At 41.0% G+C, this 20,941-nt stretch overlaps 4 protein-coding genes across 8 annotated transcripts; 3 read left to right on the forward strand and 1 right to left on the reverse strand.

Annotated features, from left to right (window-relative positions):
- The first annotated feature begins 2,799 nt into the window (after window positions 1-2,799).
- On the forward strand, window positions 2,800-3,609 carry LOC121055529. The gene has a single exon (XM_040528145.1). The coding sequence runs from the start codon at window positions 2,800-2,802 to the stop codon at window positions 3,343-3,345; it is 546 nt and encodes a 181-aa protein (XP_040384079.1). The 3' UTR covers window positions 3,346-3,609.
- Window positions 3,610-4,695: 1,086 nt separating this feature from the next.
- LOC121055531 (proteasome subunit alpha type-1-like) lies at window positions 4,696-5,134 on the forward strand. Its single transcript, XM_040528184.1, has 2 exons — window positions 4,696-4,730; window positions 4,816-5,134. Exons 1-2 carry the CDS (start codon window positions 4,696-4,698, stop codon window positions 5,132-5,134), a joined length of 354 nt encoding a protein of 117 aa, XP_040384118.1.
- On the forward strand, window positions 4,840-8,643 carry LOC102713223. Of its 5 annotated transcripts, none has more exons than XM_006644712.3 (7): window positions 4,843-5,086; window positions 7,398-7,525; window positions 7,667-7,729; window positions 7,811-7,858; window positions 7,953-8,015; window positions 8,160-8,220; window positions 8,313-8,643. In XM_006644712.3, exons 2-7 carry the CDS (start codon window positions 7,421-7,423, stop codon window positions 8,351-8,353), a joined length of 381 nt encoding a protein of 126 aa, XP_006644775.1. In that variant the 5' UTR covers window positions 4,843-5,086; window positions 7,398-7,420; the 3' UTR covers window positions 8,354-8,643. The 5 variants fall into 5 exon arrangements, with proteins under 5 accessions (XP_040375984.1, XP_006644775.1, XP_015688306.1 ...); XM_015832820.2 differs by having other exon boundaries at window positions 7,401-7,525; XM_006644714.3 differs by having other exon boundaries at window positions 7,417-7,525.
- A 7,190-nt stretch (window positions 8,644-15,833) lies between these two features.
- LOC102713860 (beta-glucosidase BoGH3B-like) lies at window positions 15,834-20,941 on the reverse strand. Its single transcript, XM_006644715.3, has 11 exons — window positions 20,745-20,941; window positions 19,177-19,458; window positions 18,699-18,903; window positions 18,530-18,620; window positions 18,246-18,391; window positions 17,735-17,978; window positions 17,550-17,654; window positions 17,256-17,438; window positions 16,963-17,164; window positions 16,298-16,781; window positions 15,834-16,166 (listed from the first exon to the last, which is right to left on the reverse strand). The coding sequence occupies exons 2-11, from the start codon at window positions 19,394-19,396 to the stop codon at window positions 16,055-16,057; spliced, it is 1,992 nt and encodes a 663-aa protein (XP_006644778.1). The 5' UTR covers window positions 19,397-19,458; window positions 20,745-20,941; the 3' UTR covers window positions 15,834-16,054.

Consider the following 20,941-nt stretch of genomic DNA (forward strand, 5'->3'; position numbering starts at 1 on the left):
AGGTGCATTATGGCATATAGAACCTTTTATCTTATGCAGGAACATGGAGAACTCCTAATAATGTTTTTTTTCAAAACTATGTCCTAATTGTCAAAATTATGCTAACTACTAATTTTCTATTATTCTTATGGTTTTAAAATTTTGTATTTTATTTATAAATTGTACCTCGGTTTATATTATCCGTGGTTTTCACTTGAAACCGCGCAATTTTGACCAAGAAGCCAGTAACTGTGTAATAAATTCAAAATTTTAATGTAAATTTGTGTCGGTCTCCACGGTTTTCACGATTACCGCACGGTAACCATGCCTCCACTTGGGGTTACCGTGTGGTAAAGTATCAATTAAATATTGCATCCAAGTGGCTATTATAAGTTAATTCAATGTGTAGCAATAAAGTAAATTACTCTCGATAAAAGTTTCAATCAATTACATAGTCTAGATAACTGTGTACATCAAGTTATTGCCCTTATAAAACTCAATTCACGTCCCTCACTGTAGATTCTATGTTACATAATTATTTTGCCTATATATGACATGTCATTTAATAAGATTGAAACATCTATGAAACCCCCGCTACGACTAACCTTAGGGTCAGTTTGCCATGGCTTTAACTCCAAATTCACCATTTTTAGAGCGGAAGTTTAATCATATGATTTCAGCTCAATACAAAATAAGAGCTGAGTAGATTAGAGTGTAGGGAATAACTCTAAGTTGGAAGCAAGAACCGAGCGTTGCTCAGGTGGCTAGCCACGCGGGCGCACAAGTAACCCACACGAGTTCGATCCCTGGGATCGTAAGTCGCGTGTCTCACCCGAGGATTTTTCTCTCACACGCGTGCGCACCTTAAAATCCTAAACGTGTGATAGGGACACGCATGCGTGTGTGTGCATGTGTTGTGTTGTGGTGTGAGTGTGGTGTGTGTTCGTGGGCGTCCGAGTTGTACCCTTCCAAACAGCGATGATCGCGAAGTCTTCGTGTGGAATGTCTTGTATTCCATGAAACAGTCACGGTACCACTTTGATGTCTTTGCTGTCATGTTTATACTCTATTCAGTTTGATAATTCATATCACATGATTTCTAAAACTTATTTTTAATTATAGTTTTATATTATAATATATAATACAAAATAAATAAATAAATAAATAAGTATTTGCTTTCATTATCGTATATTTAAAACTAATCTAGATGTGTTTTTAGTGTCTTCAGATTATTTTAAAAGTTATTACAACCTCTATCCCAAAATAAGTGTATGTTTCAGTGTTTCGATACAATGTTTTGACTCTTCGTCTTATTTGAATTTTTTTGTGATTAATATTTTTATTTTTACTAGACGATAAAACATGAATAGTTCTTTATGCGTGACTAATTTTTTTAAGTTTTTGTACAAATTTTTTAAATAAGATGAATGGTCATTGGATATGGAAAAACGAAAAATAGGGTTATTATGGGATGGAGGTGGTAATAATTAAAGTTTAAAATTTTGAGCCTAAATTTATCTAAAACTGTACTACATCCGTCAAAAAAATTCATTTTTTGTTTTACGCTGGACCATCCATCTTATTTTAAAAAATATTAAAACATAAAAAAATTAGTCACACATCAATTACTATTCGTGTTTTATCATCGAATCACAATAAAAATATTATTCGTAAGAAAATTTCAATAGGACGAAGAGTCAACAATTTTATCAGAAACTAAAAATAAATTTATTTTGGGATAGAGAAAATACCAATTATGGGATCTACCGTTGACCAGACCAAAGGATCGTCGGTTTTTTTTTTTTTTGCATCAGGAGATACTACTTTTAAATCGATCTGTTTGTATCGGAGTCGGTGATTGATTCGTTAGTTCCAGTCGAACTATGATTACGATTATGTACAGAAGCCCTTGTCCCTTGCGATCGATCTCAACCACAGTGATAACCAAGGAAACAAACAACCCGTACGCGCGTTCTCGATCGACCGCTATAAGAGAAGCGTACGTACCCACCAAAGCTAGGTCTGGTACGGTACGTATCATCGGCTGATTTTCGATCTCGATCCCTGCCTCTCCTGTTCGCCGAGTTCTCTCATCCAGTTGGCCGGCATCCATGGGCGCTGGCCTTGTGGAAGATGACAATCGTCACCGCCGCCGCCATTGCCTGGACGGTCACCCACGCTTAGAATGCGCTCTCACGGTGATCATCGTGATGGTTTTCTTAGCTCCTCTCATGGGGTTAGGCCTGCTAATGGGTTAGATGAAAATGGATTAAATGAGTTGGGTTTTAATTTGAATTGTCTTTGGTTGGGTATAAATGGATTGTTACTTCAATTCAAATGGTATGGATTGAGTTGGGTTAGAGAGACAGATGGATTGGTATGGACTGTGTTTGGTTAGGTGATTTTAGGTTTTAAATGGATTTAATCCGTGGAGGACAAATGGATCCTTTAATTGGGTAGCTAATGGATAAGAGAATAGACATACGTGAGACCCACATGTAGAAATTGATCAAAATTTGTATAAAGTTGCTCTTACACATAATAAATCATCCCACCAAATTTTAGTCAAATTTGAAATTTTTATAGTGTGAACGCGAGTTTTAAAATTTTAGGTCCGAGTATATACATATCAAATGGACGCATCCATTCTACTATAGTGGTGGGTTGGATCCATTTTAACTAAATTGTTTGGTACGGGTTGGACTAAAATTAAAGTTGAATTGGTTTGGATTGAATATTTGAGTTGGATTGTTAGACTAGTTAGTAAGGAGATGGATTAAAGTAGGTTTGGTTTAGATCCAAATCCATTGGCAAGCCTACATGGGGTTCGCGTGGTGGCAGATCATGTACGGCTACAAGACGCCCGAGTTCTGGGTGAGGTTAGCGCCCGGCACAGGCGTCGAGGGGCTCGAGAGGGGCCCCGGCGCGGCGGCCGCGCCCGTCTTCAACGTCACCCTCCGCGTCGACAACGAAGCCACGCGCCGGCCGTTCTGCGCCGGCCGGGCCAGCGCGGCGGTGGCGTACGCCGGCGTGCAGCTGGGGCACGCCGACCTCCCGGGCGGGTTCTGCGTGCCTGGGCAGGCGCTCAGCTCCGTGCCAATCGTCGCTACCAGCGACGGGGTAGGGGTACCCGGCGAGCTGTACGAGCGCATGGAGAGCCAGCGGCGGCGGCGCGAGCGCGTGTCGTTGGAGGTGCAGGTGAGGCTGGACGATTGCTTCGGTCGACTGCCTAAGATGCTATGGTGCACGGCTGTGCTACATGGCCGACCAAAGGGCCCATTCCTTTGCAACTACTCCCGTATGCTTAAGGATGGCGAACCTCGTCCACGTAACCCTATATTTTACTACGGAACTATGTATTATTAATACAGTAGATTTTAGTTCTAGAAAATTTCTCTTACCTACTATACGATTTTTTTCATGTGTTTAAATATTTTTGGGTCTTTTATTAATTATCCATAGGTTATAAATGGTTAGGTTGCATGGTGTGCCTTTTGAGTGAAGAGATGCAATTTATACTCTTGATGAATCATCCAAATGCTAAAAACAATTGAGTTGATGTGAAAAGATGCAATTTGTACCCTTGATGTATCATCCTAGGGCTAAAAACAGTTAAGGTGATGAGATGCAATTTACACCCTTGATGTATCATCATAAGACTAAAAACAATTGAGGTGATGTGGTTTCACGAGAGAAGAGAGAATTAGCATTAACTACACTTAATGGACATTAACTTTATAAAAGAAGGCATTAGAGTATATTTAGATCACCTTATAATATCTAAATTAGATTGTAGTTGTATATACGTTCCAAAAGAAAATTATATATTAGGTTGCAGTTGTATATATACGTTATAAAATAAAATTGTCATTAAGATGCGGTATTTCTCGAACTTACATATACTAGATAAAATCTCCGTGTGTTGTACTTGATAAAGTTAATTTTATTTGTACAAATTAAAATAAATTTTGAAAACAAAATGTGCATCGAAGTTGAAAATAGTAATGTGGTCAAACGTACAATTGATTTGAAAATCCCTACACCTGACCCATATATTTACGGGTACCCGACCCATATATACCCGTGAGCAAGATTTTTTGACCATACCTATACCCATCAGATACAAGATCTACAGGTACGGTACCCATAGGTCCAACTGCCATCTCTGCAACCGATGCCACCACCTGGACCAAGCGCCCCACCTTCGCTCCGGAGCCTGCCGCCGTGACCGACGCCGCCTCTGCTCCACAGGCATGTTAAAGACCATTTAATTATTTTCTCTCCATTTTCTTTGAGTTAAAGCAAACATTTCACTTGTTCCAAGGGCACCAACTTAAGATTTTTTCAATCAAAAAATAGCAGGCATGGTCACTCTAACCGGAGTCGCTCTGAGGTCGTGTTCGGCCGGAGGGCTAAGTTTATCTTAGCCCCTTCGTTTTTCACGTGCACATCCCAAAATGCTAAACGGTGTATTTTTTACAAAAATTTTCTATAGAAAAGTTGTTTAAAAAATCATATTAATCTATTTTATATTTTTAATAATTAATAACTAATTAATCATGTACTAGTCTATTACTACGTTTTCCACACCGGATAACTAACCCTTCCAATCGCCCTAAACGAACACGGCATAAGTCGCAAAGAAATGAAAAGGTACCAACTGTTTTAAAGTTGAAACCCAAGAGAAGAGAATCCTCATTATGTGTTGTCTGGCACATGAAAGATTGTCACAAGGCAGCAGCAATCAACAGGCAATTAGTCCAGCAGAGCTCCTACCAATTTTCTTTTTAGAAAAAGATTCTGAATTCTGAATTATTTTCTTGGTTCAGATTGCAGCTTTCAGACACGCGGCCTGCACTGCCGGAACCGGGCTTTACCTCCCCCGCCAAGCAAAAAGTCAAGACCGCCCCCGAGCTCCGAGCTCTCCTCCCACCAGCGCAAGGTATTCCGCGTCGCCGACCACGCCGGGGTCGCGCTCGCCGGCCTCACCGCCGACGGCCGCGTCCTGTCCTGGTCCCTCCGCTCCGAGGGCATCAACTACGCGTTCGTCTACGACGCGCCCCTCCCCGTCTCCAGGTTCGCGCTCCGCCTCGCGGACAAGGCGCAGGTCCGTCTCGGTGCCCATCTCCCCCCTCCCTTTCCTCTCCCTACTTGATCTCTTCGATTGCGGTTGGTCCTACTGCTGGGTTGCTTGATCTGCTTGTATACGTATTGTTTCGAGGTAGGGGGATCAGATCTGAAGCGCTAGCTGGGGTTTCGTGCTTAGGGAGGTTTCCCCCGGGATTTTGCATGTTGATTAGGGTTACTATGGTTTGCTATCGCTAGCATGCATCGATGATCAACATCTGATTTCTGGTTTCGCTAGTGGTGCCTATTTTTGATTAGAATTTAGGAGTGTCAGTCCTTTGGTGGTTGGATCATATTTGTTGGTACGCAGAAGTCCACAGAACTTTTCTTAAAGGAACAGTAAAAAATGAATAACTGACATGTTCGTGTCATACTTGACATGCTGATGTGATTTTCAGCCGCGAATGGTGCGTGAAGATGATTGCTTATCAATGTATAGGCATCAGCTAGAGTTTATATATATGTTAGCGCGCAGTATTAGACTTTTTCATGTGAAATGTGTTAAATTAGCATCGATTGAGCTCTCCACTTGTTAAGATGGATCATTGGCGAGGGCTTAGTAGCAGCTGTAATATGCACAATCTGACAGGATTTGTATATGTGATCAAAGACCATATGGGCTAATTTTCTTTTGTTAGTGTCTGTTTCTTGATTATATGATGCTGACTATTTTATTCTGCGTCAGAAAATTAAGTTCATATACATGGTAATTGTTGAGATGTTATGCAATGTACTTAGATGGTTTCATAACATAAACTTGAAGATCTCAAAAGAATATAGATAGTAGACAAAGTTAGTGAATGTTACATTTTGATGAATCTGCTCAAATATCATTGTGTTTGTATATATCCCTTAACTTAGCCTAAGTAATCATGTTGATTTGGCCCATTTAGGGTTTACTTAGCTAAACAAAGTTAAGAGGCTTTGTTTTTTCAATTCAAATGCCCCGTTATTCAAAACAATTACAAAACAGTTGAATTTTACCAACTCCCTTAACTCCGTGTTCATCAGTCCTCATAAGTTTCAGTGTTCTCCACAAAAGGGCCAAAATGCCAAATGCAGGACAATAGCTAGTGCATCAACCTACTTCAATATGTGGAATCAAGAGAAGAGGGGGTATTGACTTGCAAATCTCAAAAATAAATCTACCTCGAAAGATGCAAACTGTAAGTATATTATGGGCATAAAACAAGAAGATGTTTTCTTTCGCAGTCCAATAAACTTACGGTTTGTATTTTTCGAGGTAGAATTATTTTTGAGATTTGTAAGTCAATACCCCCTCTTTTTTTTTTCTTGATTCCACATATTGAAGTAGGTTAATGCACTAGCTATTGTCCTGCATTTGGCCCTTTCGTGGAGAACACTGAAAGTTATGAGGATATGTTCTAGTTAATTTATTCAATCAAACAGGCTTTGAGAAATTAAGCTTCAAAACAATTCGTATTATACTTTTTTGTTGTTTCTGGGTCTATTATATGGAGTAATGTTGTCAGTACTGTATTGTACTCATCTTCTCAAGGCCTTAATTTGGGCATGTGCAATGATGCTGGAAAACAGAAAGCACGGTGATACTAGAGAAACTAAATGATGTGATTTCTGTAATAGAAGCATGCTTTTCTGTGATAGAAGCTCATTCGTTTTGCTCAAGTGATCTGTTGAGATTCAAGAATACCAGCTGCCAGGTGCTAACTAATAGCCCCCCTTTGATTTGTGGGAAAAACATAGGAAGTTTGAAGGATTTCAATCCTATGGGAAAAATTCGTATGAAAGCCTTCGAAACAAAGGATTGAATCCCATGCTTTCCTTTGAAATTCCTGTGGATTGGGAATCCTATAGAGAATTTGGAGGAAGCTAAACATGAGGTCCTACCTCCTTCTTCCCATGACTCCAAATTCCTGTGTTTTTTCTGTGTATCAATCAAATGGCAGTTTTGAAACTTTCCTGTGTTTCCAATTCCTTTAAGAATCTAGTGGGCATGGCATTCCATTCCTACATTTTCACAATCCGGCACTTCAAAGGAGCCTGATGATTGTCCTAATGGACCAAGTAATACTTAACTAAGTTGAAATAAGGGTGGAACAGATTAATCATTTATTATCAATTTACCTCCCTGATTATGTTCAAAAAGCACCAATTATTTAAAGATGCTGAGTTGAAATGTGTTTATATTGGGCAATAGCTGCTTGCCGCTGCAGCCTCTGGTTCATTCTGTTCCCCAAGAAATCATGCCTTACAGATGTTTCTTACTTTCTTTTATGCTATTGACATCTTTTATCATTTGAATTTGATAGCAGTACTTCTTGCTTTTAGCATCATGTCGGATATGAAGGACACCCATGCTGCTGGACCTGAAACTGTTGTAAGTACTGACCCTATGGACCAAAGTGAAGATAATTCCATGCCCTCAGCTCAAGAGCAGGTAATGTCCTTGGCTAGATCTTATGCTTCTACAGTCATTTCGTTGCCACCCCTGTGTTCTTGTAAACACAATTTATAGCAACATCTCTAAATAACTACAATGACCAGTTTTATTGAACACGTCATCTCCTCCTTTCTGCAGGAACAGGCAATCAAGAAGAAATTTGGGGGGCTAATGCCAAAAAAACCACCACTCATCTCAAAGGTAATGAGTTTGCATACTTTATTTCTATGTGCAAAAACATCAGTATTGCTTAGTGATTAAATTTTCTCTCTGTAATTGAAGGATCATGAACGGGCCTACTTTGATTCTGCTGACTGGGCTCTGGGAAAGGTACCGCCATTTTCTGTGGCATCAATTTTATTCTGCAATGCTAATTACTTTCCACATTGAAATGCATTGATATTCTGACATTTTGGTTCTGTAGTCTGGACAGCAAGGAGTTGCAAAACCCAAAGGACCTCTTGAGGCACTTAGGCCAAAGTTGCAGGTATTAACTTTATATACATGTCTATATTTAGCAACTGAAATTGAAATGAGCATTTGGTTTGCGCAAATTCAGCTCTTTTGACTTCCAAAAGTCTACACTATTTTCAACACAAAAATAATTGCAATCGCATTGCTCATGTTTCAGCCAACACGACAGCAGCAGCAGCGTTCTAGGCGCTTGATTAACACCTCATCAGAAAATGAGGGTATGCTTTCGTGTTTGGTTTGGCCTAATGGTCTCTAAAACACTTGTGTATAAGTTATGGAACTTCACTAACCATCAATTCACAACATGCAGATGGAGACGGTGCTGGTGCTGAGGACATGAACATCAACTGACCTGCTCTGGAAGTGTTCTGTTGGGAACCTCGTGATTCAGCGCAGCTCATTATCTGTGGATCTCGGGGAAGGATATGATGTCTTTGATGCTTCCATAGATATGAAAAGAAATGTTGTATTTTACAAGGACTGAGGATTTTTACAAGGACTGAGGATAATTCATCGCACAGCCACCGATATCTGTGCCAAAAAATGTCAGCATAGACTAAACCGTTGTTTGCATATGGCGTTGCACTTAAGTTGTTCACTTGTGCTACAGCCTACTTGTCAATGGGTATCATATTTTCAAAGACACCAATCGTCAATTTTATATTAAGATGATCTATAGATTTGTGCATCCTATGTCTGTTTTGAATGTCATGAGATGTTATTAAGTACTCCCTCCGTCCCATATTATATAATATTATATAGATTTGGACTATTTATTTGTAATTTTTAACCATTCGTCTTATTTAAAAATTTAGTGCAAACATAAAAATTTATAAGTAATACTTAAATTACTTTTAATAATAAACAAAATAAATAATATTTTTAATTTTTTTTATAAAACGATAGGTTAAATATTATTAACAGAAAGTTAAAATGTACAAAACAATGGGAAATCTACAGTATTGTAGATGTGATATCAATTATCATCCACTGCTTTCAGAGAGCAAGAGGATGCCAAAGGAGCTAACTTTCAGCCTTTCAGGGCATCGTATGATAGAAAATAAAAGGAGCTAACTTGTGATGAACTCTATCAGTTGACAGGAAAAGTCAGCTGAAATTTTCATTCATGGTCAATGATTAGATGAGCACATATCTGTGAAGTTCCTGTGATTACCGAGAGATCATATGTGAATATGGCTGCGTGTTTTCACGAAGATGAAAGATTATTTGATTTTGTGATTATTTTATGGTATAAATAATATAGTTAAATTTTATAAAGTTTAAAGTCTACTTTTAAAAACATTAGACGATCAAATTTTATTTATTTTTTTCAGAAGATATATCATTTAGCAATTTAAAGAACTTGCATTGCCTCGAAAAAACGCAGCCTACAGGAGCCTCAAATGTCTCCATTTGAAATCGTTCTAACAGATGTTTGCCAAGTCTGAAATCAGTAATCTCGATCACCCGAGCAAATTAAACCAATGGCAAGCCGACGAATCGGATCCCTTCCCATCCATCCGACTGGTAACCGTACAGAGAATCAATCTGTCAGGGACGTGTCGCTCAGCGTGGTCCGGCGACGTGAATTCATCGAACGCCTTGACGGTGACATCCAGCTCCAGCGCGCCCGACGAACGCCACTCCGACGCCATGCGGCAGCGGAGGCGCTCCGACAGCCCAACGCCCTGGCCACGCGCCACCACCTCGAGCTCCCTCCGCCACCGCCGCGCCGCGCAGTCCCGGGGCTCCACGCGCGCCCACCCCAGCGCGACGCCCGCTTACAGCACGGTCACGGCCGCGTCGTCCACGCACTCGCCGTGCATCATCCTGACCGCCACCCTGAACCGCGGCGAGACCGCGGCCCCCGGCCTGGCCGGGTCGATGCCCTCGTAGCCGGCGATGCTGACGGAGAAGGCGTCGCCGGCGACGTAACTCCCGCCCAGCGTGGGCGTCGCCGGCCGCGTTGGCGTAGCGTTGAAGAAGGTCAACGTGGCTACCACTAGCAGACCTAGTGTCCACTGGACGCAAGCATGGGAGAAGCGACGACAAGACGATCCGTCGCCGTGTTCGTGCGGATCGCCGTTGACGGTGTGGTACGGCACGGCCGCTGCAGCTTCGAGATCGAGGGCTTCCCCATGATGACGAGCCATAATTCGCAATTAGCGCGTTCGACAACATCAGGCTACGCTAACCGTACGTACCAACATGAGACGACAGTCAAAATAAATATAGTAGGAATAGGGTGTATTTAATTATCCGGTTTTATATCCGTTTCCGTGATAAGTTTTGATCCAACAACAATTCGATTCCATCTGCTGCCTCCGTTTCTACATATTTGACGTCGTTGACTTTTTTATACATATTTGATCATTCGTCTTATTTAAAAAAATTATATAATTATTAGTTATTTTTATATTATTTTATTTATCGTTAAGTATACTTTTATGCACATATATAGCTTTACATATTTTACAAAATTTCTTGAACAAACGAACGATTAAAAGTATATAAAAAAATTAACTACGTCAAATATTTAGGAACGGAGAGAGTACTTAATATAATGCATCGGAATCCTTCTCCGTTACGATCTATGATTGCCGTAACCATGTAAGTATACCACGTACGATGCATCAATGGGCGCCGGCCTTGTTGACGATGATGAGTTGATGGTCCTCGTAATTGCCTAGATATCATCTGTCCATCTCACCATCTCTAGTTCCCTACCGTGAGCTGTGATGGTGGCCATTACCGTGACTAGAGGTAGGACTCTACGGAAATGTAAGTTGAAATAATTTTATAAATTATAAAAAAACATCAAATTAAACTTTAACTAGTACATATATATTTATAGTTATATATTTTTTTTGAGCTTGACTACCATACTATTCTATTACCAGTATTAATATTGATACAAGAATATCGATCGTTAATTAAAAGTTCTATTATCACAAGAAAAAAAATATTATGATACCAGTAGTTGTTGTGATAGTATAAATACTCCCTCCGGTTTCAAATAATTGACAACAGTTACTATTTATTTGGAAACTTTAACCATTCATTTTTTAAAAAAATATTGTGTATATCAAAAAATATATTATATTTATCATGTATGACATATAAATATACATCGGTACAACTTTCAGTAACCATCAACTGATTGTTTAATTATTATTAATAATCAAAGTTCAAATAGTAATGGTCAACGATGACAAGTAAATGAAAACGGAGGTAGTAGATCTGATTCATTTGGATTCGAAAAAAATAAATGATTCATTTAGTTCTACTATCGGTAGAGAGTATTATAAACCACCTAACTTTTTGAGTTTATAGAAATCTTATGAAACTTACATTTTATAGTGATGTATCTCGAATTATCTTGTCAAATTTTCATTATTTAAATAACATAAAATAGTTGTAGGAACATCAGTTTAGAATTCACTCCATACTTGTACCTATTAAGAATTGAGTGGTGGCTTTGAAATACAAATACTTGTCTCACTAGCTCGTCTTGTGCGGAATAAGAGCGAAAGATTGATGCCATCTTCACTATTAGTTTTATCCTAAAATATAAAAGGTTTTTATATATTTACATAGCTAAAATTATATGTATTTTGAAACGAAGTTAGTTGGAGTTAATGGGGTGAGCGCTATTGTATTGTTATTAAGGTAGCTAATACTCTAAATATATACCTACCAAATATGTAAGCTATAAAAATTCTGGGAACTGACTGCCCGCTGCATACTTAATCATGATGTGCCAGTGCCACCAATGTGGTGGTGTACGGCCCGTAGTAGGACGCCGAGTGATCATCAATGTACAAGTGCAGCATCTCTTACTTTTAAGTTTTAACCTTCTTTCATACGGCAGATTAAACACAAACATCATTACTAATATTTCTACTATTTGAATCTTAGGGTTTTTCTTTTTCGCAAATTTATCATTGTTTTTTCCCCTAATTTACAAGGATGCTAGTACTAGAATAATCAGTGGTATTTTAATATTTTTAGTGATAATTTTGCAATAATGATTTAAACTAGTGGTAAATTCACCGTTGCCCCTTAAATATTCAACTAATAATATATAAACATTTATAGCTATTAACTATGTTACTTATCACATCAATTACTTGTTATTCAAAATTCTTCCCATGGTGTGCCTCATGTAACCTCTCAACAGTCAAACTCTTATTTATTAATAGGCATCTTCATTTCTCATCTACGAAAAGATATTAGTATTTTTCTCTCAAAATTAATTCATAATAAACAACGTAGAAATACCTATTAAACCGTATGTTTCGTGATCACATTATGTTTTCGTGCCCGGAATCGCAACAGGCGGGGTGGCTAGTCGTTGCAGAGCCGTTCCCCGTCAAGGCAAAGCAGAGTTGCAGACAAATTTGCTCCGCGGCAACACCAAGCGCGGAGCGCAAAGCTGAGGCTTTGTTTAGTTCTAAATTTTTTTTAAAAAAACATCACATCGAATCTTTAGATATCTAAATGAAGCATTAAACATAGATGAACCAAAAAACCAATTGTATAATTATGGAAGAAATCGTAAGATGAATTTTTGAGACTAATTAGTCCATGATTAGCCATAAGTGCTACAGTAACAAATATGTACTAATGACGATATAATTAGGCTCAAAAGATTCGTATCGCGGTTTTCGGGCGAGCTGTGAAATTCTTTTCTTCATTTATGTCCGAAAACCACTTTTAATATTCGGTCAAACATCCGATATGACATTCGTAAAAAAAAATTTGCCATCTAAACACCCCCGAAGCTCATACGATGGCAAAAATTCATTTGGTACGGTTAGCTAGGTGTGGTTGTGATTCATGATCGAGATAGCTTGGACATGGTAGCAGTATGTGCAATAGTGTAAATTTCATAAAACTGCAAATATTTGTAATCAAATTATTGCAAAATATAAATTTAAGGACATGTATCACAAAACTACATATTTACACTAAATTTATCCCGAAACTACAATTAAGGTCTTATATAAAAAATAATGTTTTAGTGGTGAACTTATAAAAAAACACATGTTTTAGAGTTTATTATGGATCATATCTATGTTGTATTTTAGAAGTTATAGTTTTGTGATAAAGTTGGTGTTGAATTTGTAGTTTCATTAAAAAAATTATGCTAAGTCTGTAGTTATATATACACACACACATCAATATGTACTTTTATTATTATAGTTTTAATCAAAGCATACGTAGTTTTAATATAAAGCGTTTAAAAGACCGTTTGATCCAAACACTTTAATCAAAGTGTATGAGCAATCAGAATAATCAAAACAATTTAGTAACCGCAGAGCGCAAAATCAGAGGAACAAAGGTGAGGCATTTGAAATTGTCAGTTGTATGGCTTCATCCAAAAATGTACACACACGCACAACGGGTGCAACATGTAGGTACGTATCTCTAATTCTCTATTTGAAACCTAAAGTTATCAACGAAAACCACGGGCAAGACGATGACTCCGACCCGCGCCCATCCATCCTCACCTTGCACGCCGCCACCCTGTCAGGAATGTGGTAGGCCGCGTGCATTGGGTTGGTGGTGTGTTCGTTGAAGACCTTCACGTCGACGTCGAGCTCCGGCGCGCCGCCGGACGAGCGCCACTCCGACGCCATGCGCCCACGGAGGCGCTCCGACAGCCCCACGCCCTGGCCCTGCGCCACCACCTCCACGTCCCGCCCCCCGCGCCGCGCCGCGCAGGCCAGCGGCTCAGCGCGCGCCCACCCCAGCGCGACGCCCGAGTAGAGCACGGTCACGGCCGCGCGGTCGACGCACGCGCCGTTCGCCGTCCGGAGCGTCAGCCTGAACTCCGGCGAGACCACGGCGGCCGGCCGGCCTGGGTCGATGCCCTCGTAGCCGGCGAGGCGCACGGAGTAGGCGTCGAATCTGCGGTCGAGGAGCTTCCCGCGCAGGGGCAGCGTCGCCGTCGGCGTGGCCGGCCTAGTGGAGGCGGGCGTGGATACCAGCAGCAGTAGCAGCACGGTTACCCCGGCCAGCAAACCCAGAGTCCACAGGAGGCAAGCTCGCGAACAGCGACGACGACCAGGCGCTTCGTGCTCACGCGGATCGCCCTCGACGGCATGGTACGGCGCTGCCGCCGCAGCTTCGAGGTCTTCGCCATGATCAGCTGCCATGCTTAATACTCCAAATAGTCACGTTCAGCGAGATCCAATGGATCAATCAGAAATATAATTTGGCTAAATTTAGTCACAGAACGGCCGGTTTTATACCGCATTCGGCTATCAGTTCTAATCGAACACGGCACTGCATACAAATCCTTTTCACTTACGACCTTTAGTAGCTTAATAAAACATACGTGATTGTATACCGAGTCCCACAAAGTCTTACAAGTAACGTACGTACGTGGTATATATAGTATAGGTGTACGGTGTACCTATATCACAGCCAGTTCCGGTCCTGATCGAGGCCTTGACCGTTTTCTCCCTACCTGAGCTCGCCTGATCGCCGGCCGGCCAGGTCTCGTCGATCGCCTTGGCGGTTTAAGATCAGTCATGGGCGCCGGCTTAGAAGAAGACGACGACCGCCACAATTTCTTGTACCGGCATCCATGTCTACAGTACTTATTAATAGTGATGTTCTTCGCGACTCTCCTAGCACCCATGGTGTACTCGCAGTGGGTCGAACACAAGGACGACTACCTGAGGCCCGAGTTATGGGTGAAGGTGCCCGGCATCGAGGGGCTCGAGAGGGGCGGCGGCGCCGCGCCGCAATTCAACGTCACCCTCCGCGTCAACAACGAGGCCATGGCCCGGCCGTTCTGCGCCGGCCGGGCCAGCGCCACGGTGTCGTACGCCGGGGTGCAGCTCGGCCACGCGGACCTCCCGGCGGGGTTCTGCGTGCCGGGGCGGGCGGTCAGCTCCGTGCCGATCGTCGCGTCCAGCGACGGGCTCGGGGTGCCCGGCGAGCTGTACGAGCGCATGGAGAGCCAGCGGCGGCGGGGCGAGCGCGTGTCGCTGGAGGTGCAGGTGAGGATGGAGGATTTCTGCGGGCGGCTGCCACTACCGGTGATGCTGTGGTGCACGGCCGTGCTGCATGGCCAGCCGAAGGGGCCGTTCCTTTGCACGTTCTCCTATATAAGCTGATGGAAGGGCGGTGAGCCTATTCCATGTCTTGGTTATTACTCTGGTGTTTTAGAAGATGTACAATGCCGATACCGTGTGCCTCTGTTTTTTTTTAATGAAACCATGGACTTTGAGAATTACGTTTGATCATTTCATCTTAGTCAAAAGTGCTATGTAAATACGAAAAAGATAAGCTATACTTAAAATGTATTTAATCATAAAATAAATCAAAACAAAGCAATTATTAATGCTTGCATATTTTCAATAAGATGAATGCTCAACCTTAATTCCAAAAATTAATGGAGTCATCAATTAGGCGATCAGACAGGGTTAATGGAGTCTATGTGTATGTTTCCAGCATAACAAAAAGTTCTGCAGATTTGCTATTTGTCACTTGCTTGAAATTTTTTAAATTATAAATCATTTTTTTGTCCATTAGATTTGCTTCAAGTCATGTGCTTGTTGTCCACATGGTAATATGTTTTTTTATTTTGTTACCGTTCAATTCATATCCAACGTCTCACAAAATCAATTGATTGATTCAGTTTTTTCAATCGATTAACCAATAGGTGGACCGAAAGTTGTGCAATTAGTGAGTTTTTACATGATGCAAATGCATCTAGTTCATCCCCATGTTTCAATATTCCATCAAGTTTTGCGGAGTATCATACCCTCGTACGGTATTCCAAGTATATGTGTTGTAGGTACTACGCACAGCAGGATTTTCATATACTTTGTCACCCTAGATAAAAAAGGTTATGTTGAAACCAAACATAGTATGGTGAAATTACTGGCTCACCCACCTTATCTTTAGGGAGAGTCATTTCACCATCCGAATCTCCATGGAGAAATAATCAATAGCAAGTACAGTGCATAGTAAGAAAGTGTAATGGTGGAATACTTGATGCGGAACCATACTACGACGAGGAAAGGGCAACTAGGGTTAAATTATACCAATGCCCGAAGCATGAATCAGTATCGCTGACAGTAGCGAACTCAGCACAACATATACCATCCTCCCATTCCTGTCTCTCAGTCTGTCAGCGCCAGAGAACCTGAAAACATCAAGCAATATGAAGGTCCAGGAGCAATAATTCAAACTAGTCCCTTTCACATTTTTAAGATTAGGTTTTAAGCTGCATTAATGTGGATTATTGATGAAAGGATGATTGATGAAGTTACTTACCCTGGCTGGGATGAATTTATCGTCAAACCAAAATCAAAAGGGAAGAGGGGATCGTAGTGTAGGTCACCAACATTCATGGGCAGCTGGTCAACAGACTTGAACCAGGTGCGTGGGAGCTTCCCAGTGAAGCCATAGTCCCCAAACAGTACATCCGCAACACCCTGACCTTCTGTGCCAGGAAGCCAAGCAGCGACAAGTGCTTCCATCACTGGAAGATATGGTTCAATGACAACAGGCCGGCCAGAAATGATAACCACTACACATTTAACCGTGGAACACACGTTTCGGATTGTGTCTGTACCGGGGTCTTCAATGGTGAGCTCTGCATTATCACCTAATGTTTCAGCATATGTTAGCTCGCCAACAACAACGATAGCGAACGAAAAGTCGTTGCCTTTCATAAAGCTCTCATCAGGGTTCTCAGAGTAGACGACATGTGTTGAATCAGCAACAGTGGAATTTATGGCATCGAGGATTGTTGTACCTGAACAAACGTTTTCCATTAATTAGTACATAAAGAACTTAGAAAAGATCCCAAAAATCACAATTTAAAGAAACTAAATAGCCATTATTAAGTATAGTTGAATTTAACAAATAAGAATCTGGAATACCGAGTTCTTTGTAAAAAAAAAGTAGGAATTGATGGTATATTGGATAACACATACCCACTGTAATATCTCCACTACCTCCATTCCATTGAATTGACCAACCACCACACTGGTAGCCCAAATTGCTAGCATGGCTTCCAGCTACAAGGATACTTTTAGCTTTCTTTGGAAGTGGTAGGAACTGTTGATTGGGAGAGTTACCATTTTTTAATAGAACAAGTGATTTCCTGACGGCTTCTCTAGCCAATTCTCTGTGCTCCTGTTAAATTTAGTTACTCATTTACTTGGGATGCTTTCCAAACTTGTCAATTGCCATATATATAAAATACAACATATTGTAGCTTATCAACCTTCTTTCCAAGCTGATCTGAAAAGCTAAGATCAGCTAAAGGGTTCTCGAACAGGCCCATTGTAAATTTGACTCGAAGGATACGCCTCACAGCATCATCAATTCTGCTCATATTGATGATACCCTTGTTAACAAGAGATGTTATAACATCAATGTAATAGGTGTAATTGAATGGCACCATGACCTGTTATGGAGATGAAATAATGTAATAGGTATAAGAAGTATTAACACCACCTATGCTTATTGTAGCTAGTATGGAAGTATGAACTAAATTCTTGAAAAAAAATCCATATACCATATCGATACCGGCATTTATACTAGCTTGCACAGAGTAGGTATAGTTTGCATCACGTGGTGACGTTATCCTGTCTATTCCTTGCCAATCTGATATCACAAACCCCTGCAATCAGAGATAATGCAGAATCAGTTTTACATCTCAGAAGAGGAATGTAAAATAAGTTGTTTATTAGCAATACTAACTCTAAAATGCAGTTTGGATTTCAGGTAGCCAGTAACTAGATCATGGTTGGCATGCATTTTAACACCATTCAAGCTTGAATATGAAACCATAACAGTAGCAACGCCTTTTATAATAGAGTCATAATACGGGGGCATGTGAATGCCTAGAAGCCCATGTTCATCAATAATCGTGTTGTTCTCATTGATTCCATTATGAGTTCCACCATCACCAACAAAGTGCTTAGCACAGGCAGCAACTTTATCCCTGTTAAAAGCCATAAGTTGAGACATAAGATAGAAAACCTTCCCATTGCAAGCTTGCAATTTGATGATGTCATTGATTATTTCCCTGTCACTTTTTCAATGAAGTAGACATACCACAAAAGATTACATATGTATGTAGAAACTCTAGTGCTACTGAAAGGTTCTCATTTAGGCAGATTAGCTTAACTTCTTTAGGTCAGGATGCACATGCTCTATGTGTGGCCTAAATCTACTACTATTCATAGATCCAATGAGAAATATATCTTACTTCCCACCAATAAAAGGAACTCCCTTGGTATGATTTATTGGGATCTCTCCCTGTAGACCAAGGATAATGTCTGTCATCTGCTGGACAACCCTGTGGTCTTCACTGTAGCTCTCGTAACATCGACCCCATCGTGGATCTCGGCAAACCTGAAACAAATTATATGAAGCATTTCTGGTCAACAGGAGCTCTTAATGATCGAGAATATACATGTACTCATGCAATTGCAATATGCTCACTGAAGATCCAATGCATAACAGCAGCAAGACTACAGCATGTGTGCTTACTGCAATACATGGAGCGAAAGTATATGGAATGCCTGTTGCCCGTACTTCAAGAGCAGTTGCTTCACCGATCCTCCTTATGAGGTCAGGATCCCTAATAAAAGAAAGAGATTGCTTGACATATACTCATACAACAAACGGATACAGAAAGTATAGATTATTAGAAACATGCCTTGTAGCTCCAAGCCCAATGTTGTGAGGAAATAGGGTGGCATTGTAGACATTGTTATTTCCATGAACTGCATCAATGCCATAGATCATAGGGATTCCCAGCCGTGTTGACAGGGCACCTCTCTGGAATTCATTTACCATGTTCACCCACATTGCAGGAGTAGCCTGGGGAGCAGGAACGCTTCCACCACCACTCAATACGCTACCTAGAAAACAACACAACAATTAGAATTGAAATGTGCATAGCCACCACATTGCAGATAACAATGCAATAACGGTAGCTAGTCTTAGAGGCAGTCTTCTTTTTTTTTTTCTCTTATATTCTTTTTTTTTTGTCATGCAGAATGTTTCTGTCTTGCTTTTGAGGAGGTTGTTTGGTACCAAACAACCTCCTCAAAAGCAAGACAGAAACATTCTGCATGACCACAAATAATGTTCACCCATGTACACATTTACTTGCTATGAGTCGATAAACTTACCTATGAAGTAATTTTTCATAACATCTGCAGATGCAACCCCACGCTCAATCTGTGTCATTTGGCCAATTTTTTCTGCAAGAGTCATCCTGCTGATAAGGTCCTTGATTCTAGTGTTGATAGGTTGCTTCGGATCCTTGTATTTCATGTATGCTGAATCTGCCATTGAGGCAAACCATAGGAGAGGAAGAAGGCATGCCAAAGAAATTTGGGGACATATCATGCCTGATAATTTCTAGATATTTCTCCAGAGTTAACCTGATGGTCCTGATCTGATCTTTGAGCCTTGAAAATTAACAAAAGCAGCAAGTCAGAGAGCTAAAATCAGAGAGAAGATCAGGGGCTGAAGTGCCTGTGTGTGAATATGCAAATTAGTTTGGGAGACATGATCTAATTAAGTCATAGAGGAGCCAAACCCTGATCAGCTTCCTAGAAACAAAGCACATTATGTTTTTTCTCTATGGAATAATCAAAGGACTGAGGCTGACACTGGACCTTCTGTTAGCATGCTTGGTCATTAGGGATTATAGCGAGTCTTTTGATTCTCTCTGGAAATAATCAAGCACAAATCATGCATTGCCACTGCACCTTGAATTTGGAAAAAGAATGTTAGTCCTTCCTGCTTATCATAGTACTACTTATAAGTTCAGTTTGCATGCTGGGTCTTCCATGGAGGAAAAAGAAATGGCATGAATGCATTCATTTTAGCCTCTCTAATACTGTTCAAACATGTGCAATTCTAGGTCCATTTGTCATAGATCATAATGCATCACGTTCGCCGGGCGAGATTATTCTTAGCTTTTTCCCTGGCTTTTGCATGCATGCTTTCCCAACTGCTATAAAGTGTGTTTCTTTGCAAAAGGTTTCTATATAGAAGTTTATCGTCTCACCTTTCTAAAGTAGATTTTCAACTTTGTAGTAGTTAATCCATCATTTATACCATGAAATAGCTATCACAAAAATAATAAAATCTTTCATCTTCATCTACACAAAGATCGCATCCAAAAACAGTTGCAAGTACACTGAGCATATGCATCCATTTTAGCCTTCCCATTGGTCCTAATGTCTTACACAATTTCCATGTGCTAGAAAGTCAACACTGTAAAACGAAGGGAGTACATATAACAGAGATACTCAGGTACTACACTTGGGATAATAGGCGTTCTCGGCAGGTCAATGATCTGGGCTTCAGACCATGCATGTGGAGAACTGGAATACTGGATCACCAATTCCCATCAATATATATAAACACACCAGGTCAATGGACAGGACCCCAGCGACCGATAAACCATCAATGTCAAACACATTCCCTTGGTCTTTTTGAAACAAAACGCGTCCATAATAAGCCAAGTGGAGATTCTAAAAATATATATACTCCTGCCACGACCACCCCCAAAATACATAGAAACGAGGGGGAGAAGTGACACCCCCCAAATCTCTCACGCCTATACAGAAGCCGATCTAGTAGAAGGCGAGCAGCATGCAGGCAGGCAGCTATGGTGGCCGCCGAGGTGATTGCTTCGAAGCGAGGAGGAGGAGTAAGTAAGGTTGGGGGGTTTTGCTCCCCTTACCTCGGAGGCTCGGAACAGCCAAACGCGGAGGGCGACGGACGCAGGCCGGCGTCTGCTCCCGTCGCTAGCTATGCTGCGCTGCGCTGAGCTCTGCTCACTCTCCTCTCATAGGAGTAGCTCACCGACACGACGCCGAGCTCCCCTGAGCTCCGGGGGAGGACTATAGGAAAAGAGGAGAACAGCGACGCTGCGGACTG

This window comes from Oryza brachyantha, chromosome 1 (genome assembly GCF_000231095.2).
Source record: "Oryza brachyantha chromosome 1, ObraRS2, whole genome shotgun sequence".
In the NCBI taxonomy this organism is placed as follows: domain Eukaryota; kingdom Viridiplantae; phylum Streptophyta; class Magnoliopsida; order Poales; family Poaceae; genus Oryza; species Oryza brachyantha.

What these genes read in the sequence shown, in the direction of transcription:
- LOC121055529 (XM_040528145.1), top strand. Translation starts at nt 2,800, where the DNA reads ATGGGGTTCGCGTGGTGGCAGATCATGTACGGCTACAAGACGCCCGAG.
- LOC121055531 (XM_040528184.1), top strand. Translation starts at nt 4,696, where the DNA reads ATGAAAGATTGTCACAAGGCAGCAGCAATCAACAG. An exon ending in AAGGCAGCAGCAATCAACAG is followed by an intron (nt 4,731 to 4,815) that starts GCAATTAGTCCA and finishes TTCAGATTGCAG; the next exon opens with CTTTCAGACACGCGGCCTGC.
- LOC102713223 (XM_006644712.3), top strand. Translation starts at nt 7,421, where the DNA reads ATGTCGGATATGAAGGACACCCATGCTGCTGGACCTGAAACTGTTGTA. An exon ending in AACCACCACTCATCTCAAAG is followed by an intron (nt 7,730 to 7,810) that starts GTAATGAGTTTG and finishes CTGTAATTGAAG; the next exon opens with GATCATGAACGGGCCTACTT. An exon ending in CACTTAGGCCAAAGTTGCAG is followed by an intron (nt 8,016 to 8,159) that starts GTATTAACTTTA and finishes CTCATGTTTCAG; the next exon opens with CCAACACGACAGCAGCAGCA.
- LOC102713860 (XM_006644715.3), bottom strand. Translation starts at nt 19,396, where the DNA reads ATGATATGTCCCCAAATTTCTTTGGCATGCCTTCTTCCTCTCCTATGG. An exon ending in ATTGGGCTTGGAGCTACAAG is followed by an intron (nt 18,621 to 18,698) that starts GCATGTTTCTAA and finishes TTCTTTTATTAG; the next exon opens with GGATCCTGACCTCATAAGGA. An exon ending in GTTCCTTTTATTGGTGGGAA is followed by an intron (nt 17,979 to 18,245) that starts GTAAGATATATT and finishes GGCTTTTAACAG; the next exon opens with GGATAAAGTTGCTGCCTGTG.